At 42.1% G+C, this 23,950-nt stretch overlaps 1 protein-coding gene across 1 annotated transcript in view; it reads left to right on the forward strand.

Moving 5' to 3' along the window:
* Positions 1-179: 179 nt before the first annotated feature.
* ADAM9 (ADAM metallopeptidase domain 9) overlaps positions 180-23,950 on the forward strand; it is a 114,285-nt gene continuing 90,514 nt past the window's right edge. The window contains exons 1-4 of the mRNA XM_080660923.1: positions 180-539; positions 16,536-16,633; positions 18,862-18,920; positions 21,637-21,715. Coding sequence (XP_080517049.1) covers positions 443-539; positions 16,536-16,633; positions 18,862-18,920; positions 21,637-21,715 — 333 coding nt within the window. The 5' untranslated portion in view covers positions 180-442. The remainder of the gene's footprint in view (positions 540-16,535; positions 16,634-18,861; positions 18,921-21,636; positions 21,716-23,950) is intronic.

Consider the following 23,950-nt stretch of genomic DNA (forward strand, 5'->3'; position numbering starts at 1 on the left):
AACCAATCAGAAGAGGCTGCGCAGGGGGCGGGGCTGCGCTTTGCTTCTGCTCCTCAATTCCTCTTCGGAGTCTCACGCTCCTCCTTCTTTTGCGCTGATCGCTTCCTCCAATCGGTTCCTCCGACCCCCGCAGTAGGCGGGCCTGGGAGTAGAAACTGGCGCGGACAGTGGGTGGGCGGGGCAGACGAGTGCGGCTTTTAGCGTCCAGATAGCAATTCCATTTTCTCGCCGGGGACTCGATTTTTCCCTACGTCAGCGGTAGCGAGCGCGATGTCGGGAGCGAGCTCGGACAAGGGCTGAGTTGCGTCAGTGGCGAGCGCGTGTTCGTCCCCGGGCGCGCGCGTCCCTGCCAGCTCTGGGGCCCCGGCGGGGTTGGGGAATGATGGAGCGGACCGAGGCAGAAGCGACCGAATGCTGAGTAGAACCTGCGGAATCGGCCGAGATGGGATCCCGCGCGGGCTCGCCCTTTGGGACACTCCGCTTCCAGTGGCTGCTGTTGTTTGGCTTGGTGGGCCCAGTCCTTGGCGGGGCTCGGCCAGGTGGGTGTCCGCCCCTAGGGACCTTTGGGGTTGCCGTTTCCTAGGGCGGGGACGCTCGGAGTCACCCCGAGGTGCCTGGGAGTGGAGGGGCCTGGCCTGGCAACTGGACTCGGGGTCGGGAGGCGGAGCCGCTCCAGCTGTGTGTGGACAGTGCTCAGACCCGAGGGTTGGGGGTCTGGCTCCCCAAACCCTTCTGGGCACGGGTCTCCCGTCTGATCCCTCTTACTCTGTCTCCTGTTTGACAGAGCCGTTTGCGGTGCTCCCACCCCCATGTCGCGCCAAGCTGGGTCCCCCAGATTCTCTCCAGACTACTCTGGATCCGGCTCTGACCTCGGGGAGTCTGCTGGGTGCGCGCCGAGGGTGTGTTCATATTTAAACTGTTCTGAGAAATGGAGCTTGGACTTGCTTGTGAAGTTAATGACACTTGGAAAGAGACCGGGAGATGATGGAACTTTTGGTCCAGGTTATCAGAATTTGAAAATTTGACGTTCATTTGATCAGCGGAGTCACCAGTAGGTACACAGAGCTAAATTTAGTGATGGAATAAAGGTGTGTGTGTGGGTGTGTGGGTGTGTGCGTGTGTGTGTGCGCGCGCGCTCATTTTTCTTGGGCCATTTTGTTGTAGAAATACTACTTCTTTTTGGAAACGAAGTGCTACATTTCTTGGCCAGTCTTCTATCTGCGTTTTTACTGGGTTTGTAATGTCTTAAATCCTGACAAATAATCCCTGCTCTGCTGAAGTTACAGGATTTATGTAAACTTGCTTTTGAATTGTAAAGCTTCCCTTGGATATATAAGGTGTTAATATTGGAGGCGCCCAAACATTGTGGAAGCAAATCGCCAACACTCTAGCTTCTTTCTGGATACAACTTTATTTTGGCTGTTGTGTTAAATTATTGTTTGCATGTCTATATTTTCCTTATCAGTTATAGAGTATGATGGAGAATGGTGGTGTTTTTTTTTGTTGTTGTTGTTGGTTTGTTTTTGTTTTTTTACACTAAATCATTGCCTTGAGAATTGTTCAAAGGTGATGACAGAAAATTTCAATGCAGGCTGGCTGACCTTCAGGAAACTAATAACATTTTTTCCTTATCTTTAGTTTGTTCTTTTTCAATTAAATGAATTTGTCCCATTGCAGGGATTTTGAAGCTCTAAATAGTGAAACTTTATTGAATGGGAAGCTACTAAGTTTTTTTCTGGTTAAGATTATTTTTGCCGTGACATTCTAGATGGTTAACATTTATCCATATTTAAGGTGAAGTAGTTTATACATCTGGAGTTTTAGTAATCTATGATTCAATGTGATTGCAAATATAACCAAGGCTATATATCAATCTATATATCTATATCTGTCTATCTATATATATATTTTACATGAAAACAAACTCTTTGTTTCATTTATTTACTTTTCCCTTTTTACTCAGTTTTTGGGGTGACATTGGTTAACAAAATTATACAGGTTTCAGGTTCACAATTCCACAGTATATCATCTGTTCACTGTATTGTATGTTCACCGCACCAAGTCTCCTTTCATCACCATTTATTCCCCCCTATACTCTCCTCCACCTCCCCCGCTCCCTGCAATCCCTACATTCTTGTCCATGTGCATGATTTTTTAGTTTTTTCTCTTTTTTCTTAATCACTCCACCCCCTCCAAGAGCCCTGAGCCTGCTACCTAAGGCCATACATACATACATATATATATAAATATTTATTATTGTAAGTATTACATATGTCCCCCCTTTTCCTCCATTGACCTCCTCCAGCCCTCCCCTGCCCCTCCACACCCCCACCTCAGGTCTTCAGCACCCTATTATGTGTGTCCATGGATTATTAATATATGTATACAAGGTGTAAGACTATATTTTTAATGTTAATATATGTATTGTGAGTACACGAAACAGAGTTTATTCTTGTATTTATTAGTTTTTATTTTCCATAAGGACAACTGTAAATCTGCTTTTGCCCATCCTGTCTATAGTTGTATGGACTATCCTTGTGGTTTTTAACTGTGGCTTTTAACAGTTTATGGCCAGTCCCTCCCTTAAATAAGCAAGTGTATGCTTTCAAAATTCAGTCAGTGTTTATCAAACTCCTATAAACATCATGCTCAATTTTTGTAGAGGGGCAAAGGGTGACTAAATGTGCTAAGTCTAGGTGAGGAATGTAGGGGAAGGTTTCACTGTGGAAGTGATATTTGAACTGATCTGTATTGGCCAATGTTCAAGTAAAGTGATAGGAATACATTCTAAGCAGAAGAATTTTTGTAGAGTGTGGAGGGGTGAAAGAACATGACTTGATGGCAAAGATGAGAATGTCTCCAGGCAGATGCCTGTATATGAAAGAGAGGCAAGGAAGAACTAAGGTAGGTTTGTACCAGTTGGGAAGAGTCTTTCTTATATGCCGTGCTAAGGGGTTTGGACTTTAGCCTGTAGGTAAAGTTCTTTGGGTAAAATTTGGGATTAAGAGAACTGGCAACAAAATGGAGGACAGAATATAGGAGGGAGAGGCTGGAGGCTGGGAGAGACCCGTTAGGAGGCTTTTGTAATGGTGTGTGGTGAGTCAACTCCTGTCTCCCTACTGGAATGTTCCTCCAAAATCAGCTGACTAAACTTTTGCAATACAGGAAGGATGTTTAAATCATGCGCTGAAATCTTTTCTGCTAATGGGAAAGGAATTTGAAGACCTAATAAGTACCATATACATATTGGTTAAATAGGCTCTGGAAGAATTTTTACTGCCATTGTGTCAATGAGGAAGTGCAGTATAAATTCCAAACAGATGGCACTCACAGGAAAACTTTTCTTTTTAAACCGAGACTAACAAAGGTACCTGTGAGTCACTGTGAAAAATAACAAAGGGAACCAGGTATGATACCTCTTCTGATGTTCTCTTTTAAGGTAGTAATTACGATGCACAGATCTAGAATTAAAAAGAACATTAAAAAAGACTAGCAGTCTAGGAAAAATGAGTTTTAAAGTGTAATTACTCATGGTGACTCACTGTAAAACGAACTATGTAGTAAGAACTTAGGTCCACACTAATTTTGTTTTTTGATGCCAGCAAATTACTTGAATTTGATGTTTGTGTTTGTACTGTACAGGAGAGTGTAGTCTTTTACATTTAAAGATAATTTGGTTTTCATACTTTTAAGTAAAAAGTAAAATGTTTATAATTGAAATATGTATAGAACAAATTGTTGGGTTCCAACACAGTTTTCAAATAAATTTTACCTTATCAAAGTGTAAGATACCTTTATATTTGTGTTTTATTAAAAAAAATCTTGGTTTATTATGAATCCTCGCCAAAGAAGCAAGTTCTGAGTAACTGGAGGCTTTTTCTTAGAATAGCCACAAGCACAAATATATGACATAGCCTCATGATATATACAGGGTGCCCCCAAAAATATATAGGCACATTTTAACAACTGATAGTTTAGTTTTGAAAGTGAAATGTATTTTAATAAACACTGCCTTTATTTTTTTTCTTTTTACGAAATATATTTTTATTGATTTCAGAGAGGAAGGGAGGAGAGATAGAAATATCAATGATGAGAGAGAAATTGGCTGCCTCATGTACGCCCCCTATTTGGGATCTAGCCTATAACCCAGGGTGTGTGCCCTGACTGGGAACTGAACCGTGACCTCCTGGTTTATAGGTCGATGCTCAACTACTGAGCCACACTGGCCAGGTAACACTGCCTTTATAATTATTCAAAGTGTGTGTACATTTTTTGGTACACCCTATATATTGTTGAAAAAAATATTTATCTATTTCCCCCCTAGTATATAGCAGAGTTTTTGAGTTATGCCATCCTTTGAGTCCATGTTATGGGACTGACTGCCTCATAAGTAAATCTGATGCTCTTAGTATCTCAGTAACTAACCCCCCAGTACCTTTAAAAGTTGGATTGCACTTTGAATTGCATAATATTGTTCTTATATTGAGAGATTATTTTTCATTTTGTGTCAGTTTTATTTTAGTAAACTTGTTTTTCCAACATGATCAGGTATAGGATACTTCTTGAAAGACATATTTTAAGAATAAATTAAGGAACCTGGGTTCACTTAATTTGGTCAGTTTTAAAATATGCAGTTGTTTGTGTATTTGTTTATATTTAGCTTAACATATGACTTAGAGTATTTCAACTTAGATAGGCAAAATGATGCTACTGCCAAACATTTGTCATACTGTAGGATAAGACCCATTCCTATATGTAAGAAATGCCTTTTCCCCTTTGACACATTTTCTTTCAGTGAGATGTTTCATGGTTGAACTCATATTAGGAGGACCCCCTTAGAACCCTCATGCAGTAGACCCCTAGAGATTAGCTTTATTGACACATCAAAATCCTGCTGTGAATAGCTGCTGTGATCCCAGCTGCTTTAGAGGAGTAGTTAAGTATTCTATACAGGGGTGGGCAAACTTTTTGACTCGAGGGCCACAATGGGTTCTTAAACTGGACCGGAGGGCCGGAACAAAAGCATGGATGGAGTGTTTGTGTGAACTAATATAAATTCAAAGTAAAGGAGCGGAGGGGAGAGCAAGAGAACCGGATAGAACAGCTGGATCCGGCCCGCGGGCCGTAGTTTGCCCACGGCTGGAATGAAAGATAGCATTGCAATTAAAATGTCAAATGTGTGGGCCATGCAGATCTTTGGAAGATTGCTTTAAAAGATGCCAATCATAAAAAAATAAAACTTACTGTGGGTTGTTCATGATCATGACAGTTAATGAGATCTGTGTGTATATAGCAGTAAGGATAAGAAGAGGTTGTTTACTCAACACACATTATTAAATACTTACTGTACAGTGCGGGAAGCACATAGTGAGTATGATACTATCCTTTGTCTCAAGAACTTAAATTCCTTGCTAGAGGACCTTAAATTCTTTAGAGCATTAAATGCTATAAATGGCTGGCATTTTTCCAAAAGGGGCACTTACAAACAACAGCAAATGCCCTGTTTCTTTTTAAATGTAGAGACGTGTAAATGTAAAAAAAAAAATTGTAACACTCAAGAAATGTAAGCATAGCTGTGGAAATTCTAATTATGTTTGAAGATAGTTATTGATACCATATGTTGTATATTTATATTTCCATCCCATTCACCTTGTATGAAAATATGTGGCTACAACAGTGCTTTATGTATCTAATTACAACAACTTCTTTTCAAGAACTAATTTGGACAGCAGAATTACCTTTTCATCCTGTATGGGAACCCCGGTTTATTTTCTACAGTAATAAAAGTACTTAAAGGTGGCTATTTGTTTACATAATAGGAAGGAAAGGATAAAAGCCCATGACTGAAAGTTCGCATTAGTTTCCTTTGCAATTAGGTGGAATTCTTTTAACTAATCTCCCTCTACTACAGCTACTATTATGGAATACATACTTGGACATCCTCCAAAACACAGTACATAAAAAAGAAATCTGCAGAGATAGAGCAATGATTTTTAATTGGTGTGCCATGGCACACTGGTGTACTGCAAGACTTTTTAAAAAATGCAATACCTGACTAGCCAGGGCCACTGACTTCTTTTCCCTTACATTCTCAAATTTTAAAAAATGGCAACAGCCAATACAATAGTTGTCTGGTGTGAATGAATTAAAATTATACCTATTTTTTTTTTTGTCAGATTGGCCAAAAATATATTTTTTGTTTTGCAGAATATTAGTAGTTTATGTGTGCCATGAGATGAAAAAGGTTGAAAATCTCTGAGTTAGAGGAAGAAAGGAGTGAAATTAATACATTTCCCTTTCTTTTGCTAAATTTGAGACACTTTAATTTTCATGTTTCAGCTCTTATTTTTATCTTCAGTCCATGTTTTCTAGCAGTGTAATTTTAGACACTATGTTTATTCTGTCAGATTCTAAAACAACAGTTTATATTCTCTGTGGAGTTGACTGTATTAATATTTTTATTTCATTGTGAACTATATCTCCCAGAAGGCCTCTGGGAGATATCTTTAGTTGTCATACCAGTGGTGCTTCTGGTTTTAGTGGGTAGAGGCCAGGGGTGCTACTTAACATACTACATTGCACAGGACAGGCTGCTCTCCCCTCAAAGAAGTTTCTGGCCCCAAATGTTAATAGTGTTGAGGTTGAGGCTTTATATAAATAATGTTAATGCACTTCCTTTGTAGTAACATGTGAAACATGTTATTTTTGTTCCCATGAGAAGGTGCTACTATTTGGAGTTTAAAAAATAAAAAGGGAATTGAAAAATACATGCAAGATATGAACAGGAAAAAAAAGAAGAGAAAAAAAGGAAACAGACCTAGAAATAAGAAAGAAGTTTTGAAAAATATAGGAAGGAGGATTTTCATACAATTAATGTATATTACTTTTGAATGCTATAACCCAGTGGTCGGCAAACTCATTAGTCAACAGAGCCAAATATCAACAGTACAACGATTGAAATTTCTTTTGAGAGCCAAATTTTTTATTTTTTTTATTTTTTATTATTTATTTATTTATTATTTTTATAAATAAATCTTTATTCAGATTAGTACAATTGTTTCTCCTTTTTCCTCCCATAGCTCCCCTCCACCCGGTTCCCACTCCACCTTCTGCCCTTACCTCCCCGCCACTGTCCTCATCCATAGGTATACGATTTTTGTCTAGTCTCTTCCTGAACCCCCCCATACCCCTTTCCCCCTGAGAATTATCAGTCCACTCCCTTTCTATGCCCCTGATTCTATTATATTCACCAGATTATTCTTTTCCTCAGGTTTTTAATTCACTTGATTTTTAGGTTCACTTGTTGATAGATATGTATTTGTTGTTTATAATTTTTATCTTTACTTTTTTCTTCTTCCTCTTCTTTAATAATACCTTTCAGCATTTCATATAATACTGGTTTGGTGGTGATGAACTCCTTTAGCTTTTTCTTATCTGTGAAGCTCTTTATCTGCCCTTCAATTCTGAATGATAGCTTTGCTGGGTAGAGTAATCTTGGTTGTAGGTTCTTGCTATTCATCACTTTGAAAATTTCTTGCCATTCCCTTCTTGCCTGCATAGTTTCTGTTGAGAAATCAGCTGACAATCGTATGGGTGCTCCCTTGTAGGTAACTAACTGTTTTTCTTTTGCTGCTTTTAATATTCTCTCTTTGTCTTTTGCTCTTGGCATTTTAATTATGATGTGTCTTGGTGTGGTCCTCTTTGGATTCCTTTTGTTTGGGGTTCTGTGTGCTTCCTGGACTTGTAAGTCTATTTCTTTCACCAGGTGGGGGAAGTTTTCAGTCATTATTTCTTCAAATAGGTTTTCAGTATCTTGCTCTCTCTCTTCTTCTGGCACCCCCATAATTCTGATGTTGGTACGCTTGAAGTTGTCCCAGAGTCTTCTTACACTATCTTCAACTTTTTGGATTTTTTTTTCTTTTTGCTTTTTCGGTTGAGTGTTTTTTGCTTCTTTGTATTTCAATTCTTTGACTTGATTCTTGTGTTCCTTTAGTCTGTTTTTGGGTCTCTGTATAATATTTTTTATTTCAGTCAGTGTATGTTTAATTTCTAGTTGGTCCTTTTTCATATCTTCGAGGGTCTCGTTATATTTATCGGCCTTTTCTAGGATATTTTTGAAAAGCCTTATAACCGTGGTTTTGAATTCTATATCCAGTCGTTTGTTTTCCTCCATTTCTTTCGTTTGTGATCTGTTTCTTTGACGCCGCATTTTCACTGCTTCCCTGAGTTGGTAGGGTAGATTTGTGTGCTAGGTTTCCTATATGGCCCAGTGGGTCGGCCTCCCCAGTTAACCTGAGGTGGACACTCTTGGTGCACCCCTTTGTGGACTGTGTGTACAGCCTTGTTGTAGTTAAGTCTTGATTGTTGTTGGTATCACTGGGAGGAATTGACCTCCAGGCCAGTTTGCTGTAAGGATCAGCTGTGTCTACGCTGGGAGAAGTTAGGTGTTGGAGACAGTCTTATAGGATTAGACTTGCCAAATTGCAATAGCCTCTGTGCTCAGCTTGGATGGGGTGGAGTGAGAGCCAAATTTTTTAAACTTAAACTTCTTCTAATGCCACTTCTTCAAAATAGACTCGCCCAGGCCATGGTATTTTGTGGAAGAGCCACACTCAAGGGGCCAAAGAGCCACATGTGGCTCGCGAGCTGCGGTTTGCCAACCACTGCTATAACCCAAGCATGTACATTTCTTACATTTTGGAACTCCTTTTGGCACTCATAAAGTGGATCCTTGGATTTTAAAACCAAGAAGTCGATATCGTAGTAATAGCTATTACATACAGAAGTTATTTTTGGGTACTATACTTTTTTAAAATTTTATTTTTATTGATTATAGAGAGGAAGGGAGAGGGAAAGATAGAATCATCAATGATGGGAGAGAATCATTGATCCACTGCCTCATGCACACCCCCCACTGGGGATCGGCCCACACCGAGGCATGTACCCTAACTGGAATTGAACTGTGAACTCCTGGTTCATTGGTCGATGCTCAACCACTGAGCTACATTGGCTGGGCTAGCTCTCTTCTTTCTTGTCTCCCATAGTCATAGGCTACCACAGCCTGATCCTCCAACACCCCAACAGGGCCTTCAACTCTCTCCTCATGTTCTTCTTCCCAGGGGGTGCCAACCCGGGGGTCTTCAGCATAGTAACAGCTCTCCTGCACTGTGACCTCTACACTGCGATCTCCAAGATGCTCCTCTGAGGTCTTTTGGACAGCGAGCCTTAGGTGCTATACTTTTGAAAGCCTTTTAAAATAAATGATTAATTGTGTTCCCCCTCCCTCCCCATGTTTTATTCTTTGCTAGCAATCTGTATAGAAGAGCTAGTTTCAGCTCTGGCCCAAAATAATTATAGAGTCACAGGAGGTTGCAAATGTACAGGATGATTTATTTTTTATCACACAAAGCTTCTAACCCACAGAAAACATTTTATTCATGCCACTGCTCACTTCTAGAGTGACTGTCTTAGTAGTTGGATAGATTACCATGATCCAGAATGAAATCATTAAGGATATTAAAATTTGTGATTTTAGGAATTTGAAAAACTGAGGTCATTGAAAGGTCTATTCTAGGTGAAGGAATAGTCCTGTACCTCAGTTAATTTAGGATTAAGGATATTTCTATCTAGTGCATCTTTTAAGGCTATAGATTTCTTTTGACATGGTTCCTAATTGACAACTCCAAACATCTGAATATTTTATCATAACCTGATTATTACAAGGCATTAATATGCCTTGGATTAGCCCATGGTTGTTTTTGTGAGCATTTTATTTTCACCTATTTCTGGTGTTTTTATTTAATGACTTGCAGCCACATTTAATTAGTATAATATACTATCCTATCTAATAAGGAGGGAATATGCAAATTGACCATCACACCATGACAAAGATGGCGCCCAGTCCCCTCAGCCATTCCAGAGTCCCCCAGTCCTTCAGCCCTGCTGGGGGGCGGGGCAGGCAGCAGGCGCACGGTGCTGCCAAACCTGCCCTAGGCCCCCAGCTGCTCAGGGCTGACGCCCAAGGTGCAGGCAAGCCTCGGATGTCAGCTGCCCAGCCGACGCCCAAGGTGCAGGCAAGCCTTGGATGGCAGCTGCCCCACCGCCCAGGGTGAGCCCGAGGTGCAGGCAAGCCTCGGATGGAGGCTGTCCAGCCTCCTAGGGTCGGCCTGAGGCGCAGGCAAGCCTCGGATGGTGGCTGTCCAGCTGCCTAGGACCGGCCCGAGGTGCAGGCAAGCCTTGGATGTCAGCTGCCCAGCCCATGCCCGAGGTGCAGGCAAGCCTCAGATGGCGGCTTCCCAGCCATCCAGGGCCTCCCGAGGCTCAGGTACCCAGGGCCAGCCGAGGCTTGCGCTGCCGGCAGTGGCAGCAGCAGAGGTGTGATGGGGATGTTGCCTTCCCCTGATCGCTGGGTCGCCTCCCGCCCCTGAGGGCTCCTGGACTGTGAGAGGGAGCAGGCTGGGCTGAGGGACCCCCCCACCTCCAGGCATGAATTTTTATGCACCAGCCTCTAGTCTAGCCTTGGGCAAACTACGGCCCGCGGGCCGGATCCGGCTGTTCTATCCAGTTCTCTTGCTCTCCCCTCCGCTCCTTTACTTTGAATTTATATTAGTTCACACAAACACTCCATCCATGCTTTTGTTCCGGCCCTCCGGTCCAGTTTAAGAACCCATTGTGGCCCTCGAGTCAAAAAGTTTGCCCACCCCTGCTCTAGTCTATATATATAAAAGGCTAAGTGACTGGCCGACCAGCCAGTAGGTATGATGCTCATTGACCAGCAGGGGGCAGGCCCTCAACACAGGAGCTGCCCAGCAACAGCAACTTTGTAGAGTGCCTTCTTACACTCCGGGACCCCTCAGGGGATGTTGGACTGCCTGTTTCGGCCCAATCTCTGCAGGCCAGGCCAAGAGATCCCACCTGCCAGAGGGACCCCGCTCCCTCCGCAGATGCTCTTTGAGCCCTGGCGCCACCCCAGGTGCAGCCAGCTGGGGAGGGACTCTTGGAGGTTGGCTCCAGGGTGTGTCTGGCCTGTCTTGCCCAATCCTGCCCCACCAGCCACCTTCTGATTAATTTCCTTTCAATGTGCATGAATCCATGCACCAGGCCTCTAGTATTATAAAGACACTAGAGGCCCGGTGCACGGATTCGTGCACTGGTGTGGTCCCTTGGCCTGGCCTGCGGGGATCAGGCTGAAAACAGCTTTCAGACATCCCCCAAAGGGGTCCTGGATTCCGAGAGGGTGCAAGTCAGGCCGGGGGCCCTACCAGTGCATGATTAGGGCCAGGGAGGGATCATGGGAGGGCTCCAGGGTGTGTCTGGCCCGTCTTTCTCAGTCCTGATTGGGGCCAATCGGGGCTGTCTTGCCTAGTCTCAATTGGGGCCAATCGGGGCCAGCCGGCTGGGGAGCGACTGTGGGAGGGCTCCAGGGCATGTCCAGTCTGTCTCCCCAGTCCTGATTGCCTGGACCCCGAGCTAACCTACCGGTCAGAGCGACTGCCCCCGACCAGTGTGTGTCATAGTGACTGGTCGAACGGTCGGACAGAAGGTCAGACGCTTAGCATATTAGGCTTTTATTATATAGGACTAGAGGCCTGGGGCATAAAATTCATGCATGGGGGGGGAGGGGAATCCCCTCAGCCCAGCCTGAACCCTCTCCAATCCGTTACCCCTTGGGGGATGTCCGATTGTGTTTTCCTATTTATACTGTATCTTTTAAACTGGGAGTTGGACATCCCTCTCATAATCTGGGACCACTGGCTACTAACTGCTCACCTGCCTGTTGGCCTGATTGCCACTAACTTCCCTCCCCCCCATGCTGCCTGGTCGCCCCTTACTGCCCCCCTGCCTGCATGGTCACCCCCAACTGCCCCCCCTCTGCCGACCTGGTTGCCCCCAACTGCCCCCCACTGCTGGCCTGGTTGCCTCTCACTGCCCCCCTCTGCTGGCCTGGTCACCCCTCATTGCCCCCCCCCCCACCGGCCTGGTCGCCCCTCACTGCCCTCCTCTGATGGCCTGGTTGCCCCTCACTGCCCTCCTTTGCCAGCCTGGTTGCTGCCAACTGCTCCTGCTGCCGGCCTAGTCGCCCCACACAGCCTGCTGTTCATTTGTTTGGTCGTCCCTCAATAACCCCCCTGCCGACCTGGTCGCCCCTCACTGCCCCCCCCCCCCACTGGCCTGGTTGCCCCCAACTGCCCCCCCGCTGGCCTGGTTGCCCCCAACTCCCTCCCCCCCACCCCGCTGGCCTGGTCACCCCTCACTGACCCCTGCCAGCCTGGTCACCCCCAACTCCCCCCCCCCAATGGCTTGATCACCCCTCACTGCCCTCCTCTGCTGGCCTGGTCGCCCCTCTCTACCCTCCCCTGCCAGCCTGGTTGCTGCCAACTGCCCCCCCCCTGGCCTGGTCACCCCTCACTGACCCCTGCCAGCCTGGTCACCCCCAACTTCCCCCCCCCCCAATGGCTTGATCACCCCTCACTGCCCTCCTCTGCTGGCCTGGTCGCCCCTCACTACCCTCCCCTGCCAGCCTGGTTGCTGCCAACTGCCCCCCCTGCTGGCCTGGTCGCCCCACACAGCCTGCTGTTCAGTTGTTTGGTCGTCCCTCACTACCCCCCCTGCTGGCCTGGTCACCCATGCAGCCTTTTGTTCAGTTGTTACTGTGAGGGCATCTGACCAATTTGCATATTACCCTTTTATTAGTATAGATAAGGGAATGATGGGTAAAGAGTTTGAAAACTGTCAGTATGACATGATTGTGTTGCATATAATTTGTGTTTTTCTATTTATACTGTATCTTTTAAAATCCCAAGCTAGACAAGGTTATAGATATTTATACACACACACACACACACACACACACACACACACACACACACACACACACACAGTGTTACCTTGGGGAAAGTTAGTTGTAAATATTTTATTTTAATCTGTATTTTCAGAAATCTGAGGGGCATAAGACAATTAATGAGTGAATGGACGTGTAGATTGGATCCAAAGGAGGAGAGTGAGAGAAGGGAGACCAGAGAAGTAGGTATAGCAGTCTAGATGTGGAGTTATAAGGCTGATGGAAAGGAAGGAGCTGTTGAGAGATGATAGATAGTCAGTACTTTAATACTTTATGTTTCTTATTAAGGAAATACTCTTTTTTCCCAAAGTTAATTTTAAAAGTAAAAATACATGCTGATTTGAAAATACAAGCTGATTATAAAAGCCAATTCAAACACTACAGACATGTGGGAGTGCCGGAAATAAAGCCCAAGACTTATCTCATTACTTTCTGGTTCTATTCCATTGTGGTAACTACTTCAAACAAGTTTGGTACATTTACTTATGATATTTACATGTTTACTAATGACACATTTTATAGTCTCATATATATAACATGTGATATAATACTTCGTAAACACTATAACACAGAGTTTTATAAAGTGAAAAGTAAAAGTCTCTTTCTCATCCCACTCTCTATAGGTAACTACTTAAAAATGATTATTTTACTATAGAAAATATGAAACATACAAAATAGTAGAGAAAAGAGTAATGAACTCCTGTGTACCTATTATCCAGTTTTAATACAATTTCATACGTATCTTCTTCCTGACACACACTGGATTATTTTGATGCAAATCCTAAGCATCATATAATTTTGCCCTTGAATGTTCAAAATGACTTTCTAAGACATAAGGACTTTTAAAAGAAAAACTTACACACAATATGCTTATTACACTTAAAAAATTAACGGGACTTTCTCAAGATCATTAAATATCCGTTCAGTGTTAAAGGTTTCCCTGATTGTCTCAGAATTGGTTTATTTTTCCATTAGTTTATTTGAATTTATAAAAGCTCCCTCTTCTTTCTTTTCATGGCATTTATTTCTTAAATAAATTCCACTTAGTAAATTTATTTTCTAAATCGATGTGCTGCGTGGAAAATATGACTCTGTTCTTCCCTCAGTCTTTCTGTTGTGTATGCCAGACTTAAGTCTCCTAATACTGAACGTGTTTTTTTTTTTTTTTTTAAGTTTATGACATATGTTTTTATTTCATTTTATTTTTTTCAGGTGTATAACATAATGATTTTATATTTGCATAGCAAATACTCAGCCCAATAAGTCTACTTAACATCCATCACCACTCATATTTACAAAATTATTTTTCTTGTGAAATCTTTTGAAATCTACTCTCTTAGCAACTTCTGAATGTAGTTTTGATATCTAGAGTTACATAGAGTTTTCAGCGATGGCCCTTAGCTGGTGACCATCTACTTCATCAAGTTCACCAAAAAAATTGACATATGTCATTGCAATGATGCTGTATTGAAATACTGTGCCTCAGTTTCCAACATGGGGTATCTTCCGAAGGGATTTGTGTTGCTCAGGTGATGACTTTAGAACTTGAGCCCCACTTAGATATGATTTCACTTGTGGTAAACCGAATAGGATTGGAACTGTGAGTAAATCCTCATTATTGTTTTTCCTTTATTGTTAATACGTTTTCTCTAAAGTTTATTATTTATTTATTTTAAAATATATTTTATTGATTTTTTTACAGAGAGGAAAGGAGAAAGATAGAGAGTTAGAAACATCAATGAGAGAGAAACATCGATCAGCTGCCTCCTGCACACCTCCTACTAGGGATGTGCCTGCAACCAAGGTACAAGCCCTTGACCAGAATTGAACCTGGGACCTTTCAGTCCACAGGCCGACGCTCTATCCACTGAGCCAAACTGGTTAGGGCAAGTTTATTTTTTAGAATAGATTAAATGGCATTAATTTAATTTGATACTAGAGGCGCAGTGCATGAAAATTCCTCAGCCTGGCCTGTGCCCTCTTGCACTCTGGGAGTCCTCAGGGGATGTCTGACTGATTGACAGCTTAGGCCCGCTTCCCATAGAGCAGGCCTAAGCTGCAGTCTGGCCTCCCTCTGTGGGAGGCGACCAGCGGCTGATCAGGGGAGGCACCTGCGGTGAGTGGCCGCCCCCGCCCCCCATTGCCCTGCTGCCGCCACCAGTGGCCTCCCTCTGTGTGAGGCAACCGGGTGCTGATCAGGAGACGGTGCTGGTGAGCGGCTGGCCCCCCCCACCCCCAATTTCCCCTCTGCCACCGCTGGTCGCCGCTGCCTTCCGATCGCTGTCCCCTCCCTCTGCCCGCTGGCACCCGCCTTGGCTGGCCTGGTGCTGCCTGCCCGCCAGCTCTGCCCCCCACCTACCGGTCATTCTGCTGTTTGGTCAATTTGCATATTATGCTTTTATTATATAGGATAATTGCTACATTGTTGAGTGTGTATTTATTAAGAGTTAATCCACCAGGCATTAGAAGTAACTTTTCCCTTTTATTATCCTTGTCCATTTCATAAGTACTCTAATGCCCTCTCAGGGGATGTCATTCATGTTGGATGAGGGTGAGATATGGGAGGTGAGTGAATGCTGCTAGGCTCCAGATGTCTCTCCCACATCCATTTCCCTATCAAAGAAGTTCGTGTGTGTGTGTGTGTTTGTGTGTTTATATCTTAAGATTTCTTTTAAGAAAAAGGGTTAGGGTTTATACTTAAAACTTGTTTGAAAATGCTTGCTGTGCATATACTGTTTGTATAAAGACTGACATCCTGTTTTAGGAAATTTATTTTTCCCCTTTACGCATCCTATCCTATTTAATAAAGCCTAATATGCTAAGTGTCTGGTTGTCCAGTCATCTGTTCAACCAATCAAAGAGTAATATGTTAATGATATACTAAGGATGTTCAACCATTTGCTATGTCATGCACTGACTACCAAGGGCAGACAGTCGACTGGTCAACCAGTCACTATGATGTGCACTGACCACCAGGGGACAGACGCTCTGATTGGTAGGTTAGCTTGCTGCTGGGGTCTGGCCAATCAGTACTGAGCGAGATGGGCTGGACATGCCCTGGAGCCCTCCTGCAGCCCCTCCCTGGCTGGCCAACCTCCCGCATCCCTCCCCAGCTCCAGTTCTGCACTGGTGGGGTCCCTTGGCCTGGCCTGCTCCCTCTCGCAATCCAGGACCCCTTGGAGGATGTTGGAGAGCCGTTTTCAGCCCGATCCCGCAGGCTAGGCCGAGGGACCCAACTGGTGCATGAATTCGTGCACCGGGCCTCTAATATGTAATATATTGCTATTTTCATGTACAACTAACTATATTTATGAAAGCCTAAGCGACCGTTATGACTGAACCACCAGAATGACCGGTCAACCAGTCACTATGACGTGCACTGACCACCAGGGGGCAGGTACTCAATGTAGGAGCTGCTCCCTGGTGGTCAGTGCACTCCCACAGCCAACCTCCCGTGGCCCCTCCCCAAGGCCGGTCAACTTACCGTGGCCCCTCCCCCCAGCCAGCTGGTCCCTCGATAGGCCTCCATTGCTGGTCAGGCCAAGGGACCCCACCCAGTTTGTGCACTGGGCCTTTAGTATGTATATATTTTAATATGGTAATGTCAAATTAGTTTTCTGATTTGAACATTTAGCGTTTGAATTCTATTATATTTTAGTACCATGTAATTCACTTGTTACTTCCTATTCTGTAGGCTTTCAACAGACCTCACATCTCTCTTCTTATGAAATTATAACTCCTTGGAGATTAACTAGAGAACGAAGAGAAGCCCGTAGGCCCTACTCAAAACAGGTAAATTATCTCTTGAGAAATATGTATGTATTTACATTGTTGTTGAATTTTAAAACAAAGGTGTTATTTTCAGCAGTGATTGGTTCAGTGAATAAATATTGGCCAAGGATTAATACAGAACCATACATACGGCACTGATGTTTACTGGATGTTATGCTAGTAAAAAGGACATATTGATCCTTGGTAATTTCTTTTAAAGACAAAATGGTCAACTTGAAACACAACAGAATGAAATAGTTAAATAAATTTTTGAACCAGGGTAGGAAGCTGATTACATAGATTTCTAACCCTTAACTGACTGATGATGGTTACAGTGATCTTGTTGAAATAATAATAAGTAACCTCTCTCTTAGTTTGTGAGAGGTAAAATATTTCATACTGTGTTTTCATGGGCACCAGAGAATAGTTGTGTGTTACATGCATATATTTCATATTGGGAATGTTTACTCAAAAGTAAGTTTTATCTTTATATTAGTACTGCACAGGTAGCTTGTGATCATAATAAATATAATTTATGTGCCCCAATAAATATTTGGAGACATGGAAGCATTGTTTAAGCATTGGGGATATGACAGAGAACAAAACAGACAAAAGTCAAATCCCTTATGGAGCTTCCATTTAAGGGGGGACAATAAACAAATAATAGAAGTTAATAATACAGATTACTGAAAATGGTAATAAGTGCACTGGAGAAAATTCAAAGCAGGAAAGGGAATGAGGAGTGTAGAAACAGGGATAAGGGTGGGGTGGGAGCGTTTGTATTTTTAGTAGTACAGCTTGGGGAAGCCTTATGGCAGTGGTTGGCAAACTCATTAGTCAACAGAGCCAAATACCAACAGTACAATGATTGAAATTTCTTTTGAGAGCCAAATTTTTTAAACTTAAACTTCTTCTAACGCCACTTCTTCAAAATAGACTCGCCCAGGCCGTGGTATTTTGTGGAAGAGCCACACTCAAGGGGCCAAAGAGCCGCATGTGGTTTGCGAGCTGCAGTTTGCCGACCACTGCCTTATGGAGAAGATGACCCATGAGTCAAGACACGATGGGAGGGGACAACCAGCTATTTGGGGAGAGAAACAATTCTGATTCTCAGAATTCTTCTCAGAGGAGATGACAGGGACGTTTTTATGTCAGATGACTGGGCAAGAGCAGAAAGGATAGAAAGGCATACCCCAAAACTGTGGTGATGGAAGGAGCTTGGTATTTTTGATTCTCAGTGGAGATCCAGGTAGATCACAGAGACTTCTCAGGTTTCCACTCAGGATGTGGAAGTAGAATGCCAGGATCTGGAATTTGGTCTGGGTCTGGAAGTCAGACTTTGATGTGCCCTAGGAGGAGGAATCATACCATTTCTTGGCAAGATGTTAACTTAGAGTCCAGACAGTAGGGAACATAAGAGGACACTTCTGATAATATATTTGTTGAGTTCTTCCCTGGTTTTCTATTTTGTTAAAGAGTTGAGGCAAAGTTGAATCTCCTGGTTCTGGCAATCACACTAAACACTTCTGGCTAATGAACTGATGAGTTGCCAGGGGAAGTTGTTTCAGGGTTGTTTGAGGTTGTGGAGAAGAGGATCCCATGAGCTTGAGGATGTGTAAGTGCAGGTTACCTTATCTCCGCTCATTGTCTCTGAGATGCCACCATGGTAAGGCCCTCTCTCATTTAATGTACCACTAATTAAGAAAGAAACAGAGTGCTACCAGTCAGACTTCTGTACCTTTGTATGATGCATCCTGACTTCAGAGATGTTGATATGCGAGGGAAAATGTGTTTTAAAATAGATGAAATGTGGTGAATCGTATGAAGATATAGAATTGTAAGAGTTCAGTATTTCTTTTCAACTTTCAGATAACTAGAACTAGGGATAGTCTCTTGAAACTAAGAAATTTATGTCATTTAAACAAAAGGAAGAACCACTTTATACTGTAGATAATACATGGATGTATTTAACAGAAATAATTCCTGAAGTTATAGCTCAATTCTAAATGAATTTAAGAAGAGTTTAGATAAACATGCAGGTAATTTTCCACAGTAAGTTATTAAAGGAAGGCAGGGATGGTCAGATTATTTTTTATTATTTGAGCAGACATAAGGGTTTTCTGTAAAACAATTTCAGTCAATTATTTTCATTGAGAATGAAGTTTCCAGTGTCTTATAAATACCTGTTGTTGAAAAGTAATTTATAAGATGGTGTTTTATTGTTCTTTTTTTCATCTTTGTGCCTTTAGGTATCTTATGTCATTCAAGCTGAAGGAAAAGAGCATATTATTCAATTGGAAAGGAACAAGTAAGAAATTTATTTGTTTTGGCTTTTCAGTAATTTTTTTTCAATAGTGTATAGGTTTCTTTTCTGTTAGATGTTGTTTAGTGGATTGATAAAAACTGAGAATAATAAAAGTAGAAGTTTGAAAAAAATCATACTATTTTATATTTCCATTGACATTAGAATAAGGGAAAATAAAGTTTAAAGTAAGAGAAAGTTGTATTTAAGAAGAGAACTTTTTAATTGTTATCAAACCAAGGAACAACTGAGCAAGGGTAAAGAAGTCTTTAGTAGTTGTATCAGTCTGCTAGAGCTGCCATAACAAAATACCACAGACTTAACAACAGACATTTATCTGCCACAATTCTGGAGACTGGAAGTCCAAGATCAAGGTGCCAGCAGGGTTGGTGGTTGGCGAGGGCCCTCAATGAAGGTTGCATATGGACATCTTCTCTCTGTGTGCTCCATGGCCTCTCCTTAGTGTGTGTGTATGTGGGGTTGGGGGTATGGGGAGGAGCAGGCTCTCTGGTATTTCTTCTTATAAGGACACTAATCGTGTTGGCTTAGAGCTTCATACTTACGACCTCATTTTACTATATTACCTCCTAGTGGCCCCATCTCCAAACACAGCCACACTGGGAGTTAGAGCTTCAACATATGAATTTTGGGAAGTAGGAGCACAAACATTCAGTCCATAACAGTATTCTCTCACCTCCCCATTTTAACCTTTTCTCCTTATTTTGGCATGTTTTTACCTGGTCCCACTTTGATAATCTGTCTTCTTCAGCTGCCTTTTGAAATGCCAGCTTTCTCACTGTGCTGAGCCGTCCACTTTCCTGTGGCCTGTCTTGTCCCCTTTCCTTTTCTTATTTGGCAAAACTTCCAATATCTTTAGTGAGGGATCAGGAAAAGCCACCTGATACACACATTTGTACTAACATGTGAGTGATTGGATGTGAAGTGTTTCTGTCTAAGGAAGTGCTGCTCCGAGTGTTGTCTTCGAACCAGCAGCAGCCCCGAGAGTGTGTTAGAAATGCAAATTCTCAGATCCAATATTAGAAGGAATCAGAATTTTGGAGGTGCCACTGCAATCTGTTTTAAGCAGTTTTCCAGATGATTTATATGCATCTGCAAGTTTGAGTAACACTTTTTGTCTTAGAAGAGGAGGCTGAGTCAAAGGGTCAGAGTCTCCCTGACAGAATTTTAGGTAGTGACAGATATTTTCAGACAGAGAAGCGTTCTGAAGCCTTCTACTGTAGTTGATAGACGTTAACATTTATTGGACATTTACTATGTCCAGGTACTTTTAAGTGTATTATTTATTTAATTCTCACGAAATAGGGGTCAAGTAGGATCTTTCATATTACTCTGGTCACATAGCTCAAGTCAGGCTTTATGGTGAAACCATCTCTAAACAACACAGATAAGCGGGCCCTGGATGCCTCCAGGGGAGTTTAGAATGGTGCACTATAAACCACTAGCTAGCACTTTGCATTCCTGACTAGCCCCTAAGTGGTGGAGATAAGAAGGGGTTGATAACAGGGCTGCTCCAATTCTGTTGCAAATGACAGTCTTTGACCAAACTTTAGTCAGGCTCCTGAACTTTCTCAGAGGCCCTTTCTTGTGAAATCCAGTTTTAGCAAGACCCCCATCTCCCCTTCTTATCTGATCACTCTGAATGTCTGAACAGGTTCCTCATCCTCCACCACCTCACATGATACATGATCAACCTGCTCAGTCTACAGTAAGAATCTGTTAGGCTAGGTTAGCCAGAGCCTTCCTCACCCTTTGATATTTTCTCTTAGTAATTTTCTTTTTACTGACCCCCCACTCAGCTCCTTAGCCATAAATTCCTGCTTGCCCACTGTAATGTCCGTCAGTGATCCCTATACCTATCACGGTAATCCCAAATACAAGTCTGCCTTATCATCTTTATTTTAAAAAATATATTTTATTGATTTTTTTTTACAGAGAGGAAGGGAGAGGGATAGAGAGTTAGAAACATCGATGAGAGAGAAACATCGATCAGCTGCCTCTTGCACACCCTCTACTGGGGATGTGCTCCCAACCAAGGTACATGCCCTTGACCGGATTCGAACCTGGGTGGGACCTGTCAGTCTGCAGGCCGACACTCTATCCACTGAGCCAAAACTGTTAGGGCTGCCTTATCATCTTTATCAGGCATCTCTGAATATTTTTCTTTGGCAAAGAGAACCCTCTCTTTCCACATGTGGTTTACACTGCTGAGCTCCCTTAATATGCAGGGAAGCTTCAGGAATCATAAATACTTGTTTCTTTCAACAACGGACACATTTTACTTCTTTACTTAGGAGGTGAAGACAATGAGTATTTATAAAGGACTTTTAGAAAAGAGTAAAAGCACTTATTTTTCTTCTAGAAATATGATGTACTATATAACCTAATTTATGCTTTTCCTGTGAGATGTATCAGAAAAAATTAAGGACATTTGTGTTATTATTATTACTTTGTAACCAGCATTTTATGACCATTAGAACAAACTTGCAGCTTAATATTCTCTATGAGGAAGTGATGCACATGGTTTCAGATGCAAGTCCATTTGTAAGCTCTTAGTTTTATGGTAGCTCCTTCTTTAAATAAAAATAATAATCAGGTGGAAGTTTTTATTCCTGATCATCTCTTCTAGAAATAATGTTGGATGAGTTGTGTTCTTAGTTGCAAATACATAAAATGATTTTAAATGGTTTTATTCCTTTTCCAGGGACCTTTTGCCCAAAGATTTTGTAGTTTACACCTATAACAAGGAAGGGGCTCTGATCTCTGACCATCCTGATACACAGGTAATATATTTTATTCTTGATCCTCTAGCAGAATTTCAAACAATTATAATTTTAAAAGGACTTCTGTTTAGATGTCAGGACTATTACGTCTCATAACTTCAAGGGTCACCTTTGACACGATAATACATACTGTCCTGGAAGTGGTGGGGTAGTGGGTGCATTTCTATAGAGTAAATTGGACCTTACTGCTCTCCAGGTACTCATAGTCAAGTGTTTGTTTGTTTTTAAAGATCAGAAGAATAACCTATTAATGATAATTCTTACTGATTATGAAAGGGGAAAGTTTGATATAGTTTGAAAGAAGCTTTTTTTTTTTTTTTTGCTGAAATTTACCACCTCCAAGCACATCTTACTCTTTTATTAAACCAGTTGATTTGCCATTAGTATTAAGAACAAACACTGGTTTGCTGTTGTTATGTGTTCTAGTTTTTCACTGAAACAATTCTTTCCTAAAGAGGTGTGATCCCTTTTGCATCAGAGAACAGAGTATTTCTAAGGACAGAACCGGCCAGGAATACTTGAAAAAACTGGCAGATGTTGATTTGGCTTTATGTGTTACTTAAGTAGAGCATAAACATTTCTAGTTTTATTTGGGGAGTGTGTTTTACAATGCTTTTTGGCAGTTAGGTATTGTATATTTTTTTCTTTTGCAGTAGTTTTCACAAGAAGTCTTTGTTCTCATTAAACATGTATTATTTTCCCCCTGAGCTTTGTAACATTTTGCTAGCTTGAATTGTTTTTGTTAGTTATGCATTTTTGCAGCACTCTTCAGATAAATAGAAGGCAAATACTTTATTTTGAGGAATTAGTCTTTAATTAATTAAATTAAATTATTTTTAATTAATTAGTGCTTTTTAAAAAATTAAGGAGATGCTGACTTAGTGCTATCCTTTTCTGATTTTTTTTTATCTTAGTGTTCTGTTTATCATTGTTCAGTAGCAAATTAGTAGAGGAGCTTAAATTTACATGATAGCATAAACCAGATTAGAAATCATCTGTCCATCCATTTATGTATCCAATCATCCATCCAAAGATTGCTATGGCATGAGGCCAAAGACCACATAATTGATGCCATTGGACAAAAGTAGTGATCTCAAAAGGCTTTTTTTTTGGAGAGATTTCTTTGGATTTGAATGTTGGCTCTATCATTTATTAGCTGATCAAGTTACTTGGACATTTTTGTGCCTCAGTATCCTCAACTTAAAATGGGAATAATAATTACAACTTCATAGAGTTATTTGGAGGCTTAACTGAGTTAATATTTGTGAGATTCTTAGAACAAGTCATTTTTGACAATTTTTATCTCAATAAATATTACTCTTTGTTATTATTGAAAATATATATGCTTAAAACTGCTAAAAATAGATTTCAGTTAGAAATTTATGTAACATTGTTACCTTAAAGTGCTTTCCTGGGTGTTTGAAAAATACAAACTAAAACAGATGGAGTTTTTCATTTAATTCTTGATAATTGAATACTAGAGGCCAGGCAGTGGGCATTCTTTTGGAATCTTTGGGACTCTTTGACCCAGCTGCAGTTTGTTTTAGGCGAAAGGACAGGCCATTCATATGCAAAAGCCGATGTGCACAGCTTGGGTGGGGCTGTAAATTGGGTGGGGCGGGGTCTCTAGGAATCACCAGGGCGGAGCAAACAGCAATGGCTGCCCTGAACCGGAGAAGTCCCAGGTTCTCTGCGTCCCACGCTCCCGTGTAGGAACAATGATTGCTGCGAGAACCTCTAAGAGTAAGCCACCCTTGCATTCCTGTACTGATGCCAGACAGTCCAGTTTCACCCTGTATGTGCCTGGGTCCCCCAGAGTCTCGCTTGGAACTGGAGTTCAGAGCAAGCAGGAGCTTGTATCTCCTTCCTGATTAAAAGAGCAGTGAAAAAAACCAAGATGGTGGCATAGGTAAACACCTAAACTGTTGCCTCGCACAACAATTTCAAAACTACAACTAAAAGAAAAAACGTCTATCACCCAGAACCACGGGAAAGCTGGCTGAGTGGAAGTTCCACAACTAGAAGTAAAGAGAAAAAAGCATTGAGACATGCACAAGCGCTGAAAAGCTGAGGTATGAAGGTGCACGAATCAGGCCGGCGGCGGGCGACTGGGTGCGCTGCTTTTTTCAACCCAAAGGGAGACAAGCTCCCGATTACTCTGAACTCCAGTTTCTGGGGAGACGCTGGGGACCCAAACTCCTACGGGGAGAAGCTGGACTGTCTGCCATCTGGTTG

Source organism: Plecotus auritus (genome assembly GCF_963455305.1).
Source record: "Plecotus auritus genome assembly, chromosome: 3".
Lineage (NCBI taxonomy): Eukaryota > Metazoa > Chordata > Mammalia > Chiroptera > Vespertilionidae > Plecotus > Plecotus auritus.